The sequence below is a fragment of the Petromyzon marinus genome, chromosome 74 (assembly GCF_048934315.1).
Source record: "Petromyzon marinus isolate PM22_M1 ecotype Great Lakes invasive population chromosome 74, UKy_Petmar_22M1.pri1.0, whole genome shotgun sequence".
NCBI lineage: Eukaryota > Metazoa > Chordata > Hyperoartia > Petromyzontiformes > Petromyzontidae > Petromyzon > Petromyzon marinus.
The window spans coordinates 9,411,611-9,424,676 of record NC_133740.1 but is presented as its reverse complement, the minus strand read 5'-3'; the positions used below and the strand labels follow the sequence as shown (position 1 = coordinate 9,424,676).

The window sequence follows — 13,066 nt, the reverse complement described above, 5'->3', positions numbered from 1 at the left end:
GCGAATGTAGAGGGAGTGAGCGAGTGAGGAGCGAGTGAGGAGCGAGTGAGCAGCGAGTGAGGAGCGAGTGTGGAGCGAGTGAGCGAGTGAGGAGCGAGTGAGGAGCGAGTGTGGAGCGAGTGAGCGGCGAGTGAGGAGCCAGTGAGCGAGTGAGGAGCGAGTGAGGAGCGAGTGAGGAGCCAGTGAGCGAGTGAGGAGCGAGTGAGGAGCGAGTGAGGAGCGAGTGAGGAGCAAGTGAGCGAGTGAGGAGCGAGTGAGGAGCGAGTGAGGAGCGAGTGTGGAGCGAGTGTGGAACGAGTGAGGAGCAAGTGAGGAGCGAGTGTGTAGCGAGACAGTGAGTGAGGAGCGAGTGAGGAGCGAGTGAGGAGCGAGTGAGCAAGTGAGGAGCGAGTGTGGAGCGAGTGAGTGAGTGTGGAGTGAGTGAGGAGCGAATGAGGAGCGAGTGTGGAGCGAGTGAGGAGCGAGTGAGGAGCGAGTGTGGAGCGAGTGAGTGAGTGTGGAGCGAGTGAGGAGCGAGTGAGCGAGTGAGCGAGTGTGGAGCGAGTGAGGAGCGAGTGAGGAGCGAGTGTGGAGCGAGTGTGGAGCGAGTGAGCGAGTGAGCGAGTGAGGAGCGAGTGAGGAGCGAGTGAGCGAGTGTGGAGCGAGTGAGGAGCGAGTGACGAGCGAGTGTGGAGCGAGTGAGGAGCGAGTGAGGAGCGAGTGAGGAGCGAGTGAGTGTGGAGCGAGTGAGGAGCAAGTGAGGAGCGAGTGAGGAGCGAGTGAGGCGCTACCCGCGTGAGGCCATCGTGCCCAGGTAGGGGTGCTGTGCGACCTCCGGCGTTGGCTCCACCCCGCACTTCCCCAGCAACAGCATCAGCGCTGGGTACAGCACACACGCAGTGCACTCATTACACACAGCACACACACACAGCACACACACACAGCACACACACACAGCACACACACACACACGCAGTGCACTCATTACACACAGCACACACACACAGCACACACACACAGCACACACACACAGCACACACACACACACGCAGTGCACTCATTACACACAGCACACATACACACACAGCACACACACACATACAGCACACACACGCAGTGCACTCATTACACACAGCACACACACATACAGCACACACACACAGCACACACACGCAGTGCACTCATTACACACAGCACACACACAGCACACACACACATGCAGCGCACACACACGCAGTGCACTCATTACACATAGCACACACACACAGCACACACACGCAGTGCACTCATTACACACAGCACACACATACAGCACACACACGCAGTGCATTCATTACACACAGCACACACACACACACACGTGCAAGGCACACGCACAGCACAAACACGGCACACGCAGCACACACACATACAGTGCACTGATTACACACAGCACACACACATACAGCACACACACATGCAGTGCACTGATTACACACAGCACACACACATACAGCACACACACATGCAGTGCACTGATTACACACAGCACGCACACGGCACAAATACACGGGACACGCACGGCACTCACAACACAGACACTGCACACGCACATCACACGCACAGCACACACGGCACACACAAGGCGCACACAAAGCACATAAGGCACACGGCAAACGCACAGCACAGCACACACGGCACACACGGCACACACGGCACACACGCACGGCACACACGCACGGCACACACACACACGGCACACACACACACGCATGGCACACGCGCACGGCACACACACGCGCGCACGGCACACACACGCGCACGGCACACACACACGCGCACGGCACACACACACAGGGCACACACACACACGGCAACACACACACACAGGGCACACACACACACGCGCACGGCACACACACGCGCACGGCACACACACACACGGCAACACACACACACAGGGCACACACACAGGGCACACACACGCGCACGCGCACACACACACGGCACACACACACACACGGCTCACACACACGGCACACACACGGCACACATACGCACACACACGCGCACACACACGGCACACACACACACACACGGCACACACACACACGCGCGCGCACCCACACGCACAGCACACACACACACACGGCACACACACACGGCACACACACACACGGCACACACACACGGCACACACACACGCGGCACACACGGCACACACACACGCCACACACACACACACATGGCACACACACACACACACGTCACACACACACACACGTCACACACACACACACATGGCACACACACACACACACGGCACACACACACACACGTCACACACACACGCGCCCGCACGCAAACCTCACCCGAGGGGAACGCGAGCAGAGCTTCCTGCAGGAGCTCGTCGGCCTTGCTGGGGGTCGAGCCGTGGGACCCCCCGCCAGCCTCGTGCCCCCCTCCCCGCGCCTCCCTGCCCCCCTCCACCTCCTCCACCTCCTCCTCCACCCTCGCCTCCACCTCCTCCACCTCCAGGTGGTGCCATGCGAGCGCCACAGAGAACGCCATGTTTGGCAGCTGGGAGAGATTCTTGCTGGGCTGGTCAAACAAAGACAAAGGTCCCCCGTGTAGCCTGTGACAGACTGCAGGGGCAAGTGCTGTTGGCGAGTAGCAGTAGCTCCTATGAAGGCTACCGGCACTGTGGCACCACGAGGTCGTCTGGTTGGCCAGCATTGGTATTGTTGTTGTTGTTATGACAGTTGTTGTTGGTATTATTGTTGTTTGGTATCGTTATTGTTGTTGGCATTGTTGTTGATGATGGTGTTATACTGGTAGGAACGAAGTTGTAAACTGAGTGTACCAGCCTGCAATAGATTAATGTGTCCGTCCGTCCGTCCGTCCCCTTTCAATACTTTAACGAAGTGAAATCTCGTGCTGTTGGGGTGTAAAAATAAAATTGCACAAAATTCCAATGTTCCTACCAGCCCACCCTGCAGGGACCTGTTTGTTGTTATGATAGTTCGTGTTGTTGGTATTGTTATTGATGGTATTTTTGTTGTTGATGGTATTGTTGTTGTTGATGGTTTTGTTATTGTTATGATAGTTCGTGTTGTTGGTATTGTTATTGATGGTATTGTTGCCGTTGTTGTTGATGGCATTGTTGTTGTTGATGGTATTGTTTTTGTTGATGATATTGTTGTTGTTGGTATTGTTGTTGTTGATGGTATTGTTGTTGTTGATGGTATTGTTGTTGATGGTGTTGTTGTTGATGGTGCTGTTGTTGATGGTATTGTTGTTGATGGTGTTGTTGTTGTTATGATAGTTCGTGTTGTTGGTATTGTTGTTGATGGTATTATTGTTGTTGATGGTATGGTTGTTGATGGTATTGTTGTTGTTATGATAGTTCGTGTTGTTGGTATTGTTGTTGATGGTATTATTGTTGTTGATGGTATTATTGTTGTTGATGGTATTGTTGTTGTTATGATAGTTCGTGTTGTTGGTATTGTTGTTGATGGTATTATTGTTGTTGATGGTATTATTGTTGTTGATGGTATTGTTGTTGTTGATGGTGTGGTTGTTGTTATGGTAGTTCGTGTTGTTGGTATTGTTGTTGATGGTATTGTTGTTGTTGATGGCATTGTTGTTGTTTTTGATGGTATTGTTGTTGTAATTGTTTTTGTTGATGGTGTTGATGTTGGTGTTATGGTAGTTCGTGTTGTTGGTATTGTTGTTGTTGATGGTATTGTTATTGTTGATGTCATTGTTATGATAGTTCGTGTTGTTGGTATTGTTGTTGATGGTATTGTTGTTGTTGATGGAATTGTTGTTGATGGTATTGTTGATGGTATTGTTGTTGTTGATGGTATTGTTGATGGTATTGTTGATGGTATTGTTGTTGTTGATGGTATTGTTGTTGTTGATGGTATTGTTGTTGTTGATGTATACAGTGAGGGAAAAAAAGTTTTTGATCCCATGCTGATTTTGTACGTTTGCCCACTGACAAAGAAATGATCAGTCTATAATTTTAATGATAGGTTTATTTGAAAAGTGAGAGACAAAATAACAACAAAATCCAGAAAAACGCATGTCAAAAATGTAATAAATTGACTTGCATTTTAATGAGGGAAATAAGTATTTGACCCCCTCTCAATCAGAAAGATTTCTGGCTCCCAGGTGTCTTTTATACAGGTAACGAGCTCAGATTAGGAGCACACTCTTAAAGGGAGTGCTCCTAATCTCAGCTTGTTACCTGTATAAAAGACACCTGTCCACAGAAGCAATCAATCGATCAGATTCCAAACTCTCCACCATGACCAAGACTAAAGAGCTCTCCAAGGATGTCAGGACAAGATTGTAGACCTACACAAGGCTGGAATGGGCTACAAGACCATTGCCAAGCAGCTTGGTGAGAAGGTGCGATTATTCGCAAATGGAAGAAACACAAAAGAACTGTCAATCTCCCTCGGCCTGGGGCTCCATGCAAAATCTCACCTCGTGGAGTTGCAATGATCATGAGAACGGTGAGGAATCAGCGCAGAACTACACGGGAGGATCTTGTCAATGATCTCAAGGCAGCTGGGACCATAGTCACCAAGAAAACAACTGGTAACACATTACGCCGTGAAGGACTGAAATCCTGCAGTGCCCGCAAGGTCCCCCTGCTTAAGAAAGCACATATACATGCCCGTCTGAAGTTTGCCAATGAACATCTGAATGATTCAGAGGACAACTGGGTGAAAGTGTTGTGGTCAGATGAGACCAAAATGGAGCTCTTTGGCATCAACTCAACTCGCCGTGTTTGGAGGAGGAGGAATGCTGCCTATGACCCCAAGAACACCATCCCCACCGTCAAACATGGAGGTGGAAACATTATGCTTTGGGGGTGTTTTTCTGCTAAGGGGACAGGACAACTTCACCACATCAAAGGGACGATGGATGGGGCCATGTACCGTCAAATCTTGGGTGAGGACCTCCTTCCCTCAGCCAGGGCATTGAAAATGTGTCGTGGATGGGTATTCCAGCATGACAATGACCCAAAACACACGGCCAAGGCAACAAAGGAGTGGCTCAAGAAGAAGCACATTAAGGTCCTGGAGTGGCCTAGCCAGTCTTCAGACTTTAATCCCATAGAAAATATGTGGAGGGAGCTGAAGGTTTGAGTTGCCAAACGTCAGCCTCGAAACCTTAATGACTTGGAGAAGATCTGCAAAGAGGAGTGGGACAAAATCCCTCCTGAGATGTGTGCAATTCTGGTGGCCAACTACAAGAAACGTCTGACCTCTGTGATTGCCAACAAGGGTTTTGCCACCAAGTACTGAGTCATGTTTTGCAGAGGGGTCAAATACTTATTTCCCTCATTAAAATGCCAATCAATTTATAACATTTTTGACATGCGTTTTTCTGGATTTTTGTTGTTGTTATTCTGTCTCTCACCGTCCAAATAAACCTACCATTAAAATTATAGACTGATCATTTCTTTGTCAGTGGGCAAACGTACAAAATCAGCAGGGGATCAAATACCTTTTTTTCCCTCACTGTAGTACCTCTAGCTGGCGGTAGAAGTGAGTGAGGTAGCGATATTCACGAGCACGGAGGCACAGGTGGTCAATGAGCAGCAACACTCCCAGTGGGTCCTCGTCCGGCGCTAGGCTACACGGGGACAAGGAGACACGGGGACAGGGAGACACGGGGACAGAGAGACACGGGGACAGGGAGACACGGGGATAGGGAGACACGGGGACAGGGAGGCACGGGGACAGGGAGACACGGGGACAGGGAGACACGGGGACAGGAAGACACGGGGATAGGGAGACACGGGGATAGGGAGACACGGGGATAGGGAGACACGGGGACAGGGAGACACGGGGATAGGGAGACAAGGAGACACGGGGACAGGGAGACACGGGGGCAGGGAGGCACGGGGACAGGGAGACACGGGGATAGGGAGACAAGGAGACACGGGGATAGGGAGACACGGGGATAGGGAGACACGGGGACAGGGAGACACGGGGATAGGGAGACAAGGAGACACGGGGACAGGGAGACACGGGGACAGGGAGGCACGGGGACAGGGAGACACGGGGACAGGGAGACACGGGGACAGGGAGACACGGGGACAGGGAGACACGGGGATAGGGAGACACGGGGATAGGGAGACACGGGGATAGGGAAACACGGGGATAGTGAGACAAGGAGACACGGGGACAGGGAGACACGGGGACAGAGGGACAGGGAGACACGGGGACAGGGAGACACGGGGACAGGGAGACACGGGGACAGGGAGACACGGGGACAGGGAGACACGGGGACAGGGAGACACGGGGACAGGGAGACACGGGGACAGGGAGACACGGGGACAGGGAGACACGGGGACACGGGGACAGAGGGACAGAGAGACACGGGGACAGGGGGACAGGGAGACAGGGAGACACGGGGACAGAGGGACAGGGAGACACGGGGACAGGGAGACACGGGGACAGAGGGACAGGGAGACAGGGAGACAGGGAGACAGGGAGACACGGGGACAGAGGGACAGGGAGACACGGGGACAGGGGGACAGGGAGACAGGGAGACACAGGGACAGGGAGACACGGGGACAGAGGGACAGGGAGACAGGGAGACACGGGACAGGGAGACACGGGGACAGAGAGACACGGGGACAGGGAGACACGGGGACAGGGAGACATGGGGACAGAGGGACAGGGAGGCACGGGGACAGTGAGACACACAGCACACCAATATACACACAGCACACCAATATACACACAGCATACCAATATACACACAGCATACCAATATACACACAGCACACCAATATACACACAGCATACCAATATACACACAGCATACCAATATACACACAGCACACCAATATACACACAGCACACCAATATACACACAGCATACCAATATACACACAGCATACCAATATACACACAGCACACCAATATACACACAGCATACCAATATACACACAGCACACCAATATACACACAGCATACCAATATACACACAGCACACCAATATACACACAGCATACCAATATACACACAGCATACCAATATACACACAGCACACCAATATACACACAGCATACCAATATACACACAGCACACCAATATACACACAGCATACCAATATACACACAGCACACCAATATACACACAGCATACCAATATACACACAGCACACCAATATACACACAGCATACAAATATACACACAGTGTACCAATATACACAAAGCATACCAATATACACACAGCATACCAATATACACACAGCATACCAATTTCCACACAGCATACCAATATACACACAGCACACCAATATACACACAGCACACCAATATACACACAGCACACCAATATACACACAGCAAACCAATATACACACAGCATACCAATATACACACAGCACACCAATATACACACAGCATACCAATATACACACACACATCACACCAATATACACACAGCAAGCCAATATACACACAGCATACCAATATACACACAGCAAACCAATATACACACATCATACCAATACACACACAGCATACCAATATACACACAGCATACCAATATACATACAGCACATAAATTCCAATAGCCGCAATTTGCCACTAAGTGACGGTGACGTCACAACTGTGCCAGGCCAGGTGCACGTGACGTGCCGAAGGCTCGCCAATGGCAGGACACACACGTACACACACACGTACACACACACACGTACACACGTACACACACGTAAATATGTACACACACACACACGTGCACACACACACACGTGCACGTACACACACGCACGTACATACACGCACGTACACACACACGTACACACACACACACGTGCGCACACACACACGTCACACGTACACACACACACGTACACACACGTCAAACGTGCACACACACACACACGTAAACACACACACGTGCACACACGTGCACACACGTACACACACGTACACACACGCACACAAGTCACACGTACACCCGTACACACACGTACACCCGTACACACACACACACACGTACACACACGTCACACACGTGCACACACACACGTGCACACGTACACACACACACACGTACACACTCACACGCGCACACACGCGCACACACGTGCACACGCGCGCTGATACGAGCGGGAGGAGCGCCTGCCTCAGTATCAGCTTGGCCAACTCGAGTGCCGTGCGTGAGCAGCCCCTCTTCTCTAGCGCGGCGAGGTGCTTGAACAGGGCCAGGTACAATGACCTGCACCCAACACAGACGCATCCACCGCGAGTAGCCTTTCACGATATAATTTTCTCCGATACCAAGGTTCTTTGCAAACCCACGGGTTTTTTTTTTTATCAGAGATTTGTTCACGAGGCAATTCAGATTTACAAACACGGACGCAATTTCAACCGAGAGGATGGTTTCAAATTAAGCAACCATTGGAAAGATGTTCTGAGTCGAACCAAACATTAAACTAATTTTCAACGGTACAGTATATTTTTTTCAAGTAGCGGTATCCCAAAACTTCCGCAGCTGCTTAAATTCCCTTTTCACACCATCAATATGTAAACTCCCCCTCTCCCCCCTCGCCGCTCTGCACATGTTCACCGCCTCTACACCGTTCATCGTGCTAAGTCCGCCAATTAAATGCAAATTTTTACGCTAATCCCTTTGTCAAGGCACCTTAATTCCTCTCACACAAACTTAAAGGTCGCGGCCTGAGCTTGGCTGTGTTCACTCCAGCGCTGTCCTCGAGACAGTCTGGTCCCTTCACCTGATGAAGGCCACTTGTGTGTTGTGGCCGAAACGTCGTGAGAATTTTTTGTTGTTTTATACTTTTACGTGACTTTACCGAATAGAACCAAAGAGTACGTTTCAACAGGCCGCCGGGGCAAGCGGCGGCGGCGGCTCACGGGTCGCTTCGGACGGGACAAGTTACATAGCTCGGGGGGGGGGGGGGGGGGGCTTCGCCCTGGTAGGATGGGGGATGGTTCAGCGTTGTATTTGTGAAGTGTCTGGGCGGTTTGTGTAACTGTCTTGCACTTTGCCACGACGATCGTGCGTTCCATATTCTTGGTTCTTTCGGTAAGGTCACGTAGAAGGGAAACAATAAAGTAATAAAGATATAAAACAATAAAATCACACCTGATGATGATTGCTTGTGTTGCAGTCGAAACGTCGTGAGAATCGTATTGTTTTATATTTTTATTATTTTTATTGTTTCCCTATCTACGTGGTGGTGACTTTACCGAAAGAACCAAGAATATGAATCCCTGCAGTCACGAAAGCTTTAAATCAAAATTTTGCGTGTGTTTGTTGTTGTAACATTCTTACCCCGTAGCCCTACTGGACAACTGTGAGTAAAAAAGAGCTTCATAGCTCATCGGATTCCTCCCGCAGTAATAAACACAGCGGAGTATTTCAGATTATTTTGCCGCTATAGATTTCCACACGACGGCGATTAAGCCACTTTGTGTTGAGCCGCCATCGTTTGTGATGGCCTAGGGGGGGCCGCTTCTGACAAAGCGCTACACAGCGGCCTCAGTGGGGCATTGCCCTGGTAGGATGGGGGGGGGGGGGGATGGTGTAGTGTCGTGCAGTAAAACCTTGTGGATTGCGAGTAACTTGGTCTGCGAGAGTGTTTCGCAAGACGAGCAAAATTTTTTATTTTTAATAAATAAATATTAACTTGATAAACGAGCGAGGGGGTCCTGCAACACGAGCAGTAGCACGTGCTGCACGCTTTGTACTGCTGAGCGTCACGTGATCACGCAACTGACGTACGGAGTGCTTTGATATACGGAGTGCTTTGGATTACAGGCACGTTTCCCGGAGCGAATTGTGCTCGCAAATCCAAGGCTTTTTTACTCTATTGGAATCTTGATTTAAAGCTTTCGTGACTGCAGTAATTCATATTCTTAGCACTTTCGGTAAAGTCACGTTGAATCGGAGCAATAAAATAATAAAATATATTGTTTTATATATTTTTTTATTATTTTATTGTTTCCCTTCAACGTGACTTTACCGAAAGAGCTAAGAATATGCATTTCAATCATTTGGCGGGACCCCGGGCTCCAGCAAGATATCAGGTCAATAATAATTATCATTATTTTTCAGTCCGCCCACTCGTGACCCCGACAGCAACGCGCCGCCCGCCCAGACTCGCGCCGACAAGCAGCAGCAGCAGTAGCAGCAGCAGTAGCAGCAGTAGTAGCAGCAGCAGTAGTAGCAGCAGCAGTAGCAGCAGCAGTAGTAGCAGCAGCAGCGGCGGCAGCAGCAGCAGCGGCGGCAGCAGCGGGCGGCGAGCGACACGACGGGGCGCCACCCCGCCGGCCAATCGCGAGCCCCGGGGGTCCGTCGCGGTCGCGAGCGGCGACGGACGCCCTCCGGGTCAGCCGTCGATCCTCGGCTTCTTTGCCAAGGCGAGCCCCGCCACCCCCCCCAACCCCCCGTAGTGAATTTAACGTGTTTACGTAATCATTTTTAAACTTTTTACGAAACTTAGTGCCGCCGAGTGGCTCTCGACGAGGCCAATCGATGGACCGCTAGTTTTGTTGTCGGCAAGGCAACGAGCCTCGTGTCGCTACGCGGCCTTTCCCACCCCGGGGGGAGCGATGGGGACCCCGGGGGTCCCGCCAATTGCTTCATTTGTAAAGTGTCCGGGTGATGCGTTCACTTGTCTTTGACCACCGTGCTTTTATTTCGATTTGAAGCTTTCGTGACTGCAAGGATTCATCTTCTTTGGTCCTTTCGGTGAAGTCACCACCACGTAGAATGAGAATAAAATAATAAATTGATAAATAAAAAATACCGCAAATAAGATCCTCACGACCTCGCTTTTTCTACCGCGTTCGTTCTTAACGTGCTTACCTACCGGGACATCTGCGAGTAAAAGAGCTTTACAGCTCATCGGATAGCTCCTGCGGTATCAATTCTGAACCGCGCCCGGCCGCCTTTGTCTCCCCGACGCGGGCGTTTAACTTCACGCCGCCGCCGCCGCCACCGGGTTACTCGTTTAAGGGCGGAGTCGACCTAGGCGAGGGCCCTGGGGCCTATTCAGGTGCACGTCCTTGTCGTTGCTGCTGGGTCGCTGGTGCGACATCGTCCCAAGTGCACCGAGCGTGTTGACGCGGTGAGCGGCGAGCGGCTGGTGAGCGGTGAGTGGCGAGCGTCTGGGGAGTGGCGAGCGTTTGGGGAGTGGTGAGCGTTTGGGGAGTGGTCAGCGTTTGGGGAGTGGTGAGCGTTTGGGGAGTGGTGAGCGTTTGGGGAGTGGTGAGCGTTTGGGGAGTGGTGAGTGGCGAGCGTTTGGGGAGTGGTGAGCGTTTGGGGAGCGGCGAGCGGCGAGCGTTTGGGGAGTGGTGAGCGTTTGGGGAGTGGTGAGCGTTTGGGGAGTGGTGAGCGTTTGGGGAGTGGTGAGCGTTTGGGGAGTGGTGAGCGGCGAGCGTTTGGGGAGTGGCGAGCGTTTGGGAAGTGGTGAGCGTTTGGGGAGTGGTGAGCGGCGAGCGTTTGGGGAGTGGTGAGCGGCGAGCGTTTGGGGAGTGGCGAGTGTTTGGGGAGTGGTGAGCGTTTGGGGAGTGGTGAGCGGCGAGCGTTTGGGGAGTGGTGAGCGTTTGGGGAGTGGTGAGCGTTTGGGGAGTGGTGAGCGGCGAGTGTTTGGGGAGTGGCGAGCGTTTGGGGAGTGGTGAGCGCGAGCGTTTGGGGAGTGGTGAGCGTTTGGGGAGTGGTGAGCGGCGAGCGTTTGGGGAGTGGTGAGCGTTTGGGGAGTGGTGAGCGTTTGGGGAGTGGTGAGCGTTTGGGGAGTGGTGAGCGGCGAGCGTTTGGGGAGTGGTGAGTGGCGAGCGTTTGGTGAGCGGCGAGCGTTTGGGGAGTGGTGAGCGTTTGGGGAGTGGCGAGCGTTTGGGGAGTGGCGAGCGTTTGGGGAGTGGTGAGCGGCGAGCGTTTGGGGAGTGGTGAGCGTTTGGGGAGTGGTGAGCGTTTGGGGAGTGGTGAGCGTTTGGGGAGTGGTGAGTGGCGAGCGTTTGGGGAGTGGTGAGCGTTTGGGGAGTGGTGAGCGTTTGGGGAGTGGTGAGCGGTGAGCGTTTGGGGAGTGGTGAGCGTTTGGGGAGTGGTGAGCGTTTGGGGAGTGGTGAGCGTTTGGGGAGTGGTGAGCGTTTGGGGGGTGGTGAGCGTTTGGGGAGTGGTGAGCGGTGAGCGTTTGGGGAGTGGTGAGCGGTGAGCGTTTGGGGAGTGGTGAGTGGTGAGCGTTTGGGGAGTGGTGAGTGGTGAGTGTTTGGCGAGCTGTACCGATTCTCGGGGTATCTGTAGTCCAGGCGACAGGACCCGCTGGTCAGACTGAACAAGGGGTGGAAGCTCGACTCCAGGCAGAAGAGCGCCCTCTCTGGGGGGGGGGGGGGGGAAAGAGAGACACGGGGGGGGGGGGGACACGGGGATAATGAGGGGGGGGGGTTAGGCTGGGGTGGGGGTAATGAAGGAGGGGGGCTTGGGGGGGGGGGGCTGGGGTGGGGGTAATGAAGGAGGGGGGCTTGGGGGGGGGGGCTGGGGTGGGGGTAATGAAGGAGGGGGGCTTGGGGGGGGGGGCTGGGGTGGGGGTAATGAAGGAGGGGGGCTGGTGTGGGGGTAATGAGGGAGGGGGGCTGGGGGGGGGGGGGCTGGTGTGGGGGTAATGAGGGAGGGAGGCTTGGGGGGGGGGGGCTGGTGTGGGGGTAATGAGGGAGGGGGGCTTGGGGGGGGGGGGCTGGTGTGGGGGTAATGAGGGAGGGAGGCTTGGGGGGGGGGGCTGGTGTGGGGGCAATGAAGGAGGGGGGCTTGGGGGGGGGGCTGGGGTGTGGGTAATGAGGGAGGGAGGCTGGGGGGGGTTAGGCTGGTGTGTGGGTAATGAGGGAGGGGGGCTTGGGGGCTTGAGGGGGGGGGCTGGAGGCTGGAGGTGGCGGTGTAAGAGAGCGCGGCGCCCTCACCCACGAACTCCCGCGCCATCTCGTGGTCATCCTGCAGGCGGCAGACGTCGCTGAGCTGAAGCAGCGAGTCCACGTGGTAGGGCGACGTGTGGGTCAGAGCCTGGCGGGCGCACGCGCGGGCACCCCCCACGGCGTGCCCGGGGAGGGAGGGAGGG

The 13,066-nt window shown here is 53.4% G+C and overlaps 1 protein-coding gene across 1 annotated transcript in view; it reads right to left on the bottom strand.

Annotated features, from left to right (window-relative positions):
• The window catches only part of TCF25 (TCF25 ribosome quality control complex subunit), a 64,647-nt gene that overhangs the window by 26,218 nt on the left and 25,363 nt on the right, over nucleotides 1–13,066 (bottom strand). Inside the window, exons 9-14 of the mRNA XM_032979564.2 lie at nucleotides 12,912–13,011; nucleotides 12,241–12,334; nucleotides 8,122–8,214; nucleotides 5,505–5,610; nucleotides 2,331–2,559; nucleotides 771–858 (exon numbers count right to left, since the gene is read on the bottom strand). Coding sequence (XP_032835455.1) covers nucleotides 771–858; nucleotides 2,331–2,559; nucleotides 5,505–5,610; nucleotides 8,122–8,214; nucleotides 12,241–12,334; nucleotides 12,912–13,011 — 710 coding nt within the window. The remainder of the gene's footprint in view (nucleotides 1–770; nucleotides 859–2,330; nucleotides 2,560–5,504; nucleotides 5,611–8,121; nucleotides 8,215–12,240; nucleotides 12,335–12,911; nucleotides 13,012–13,066) is intronic.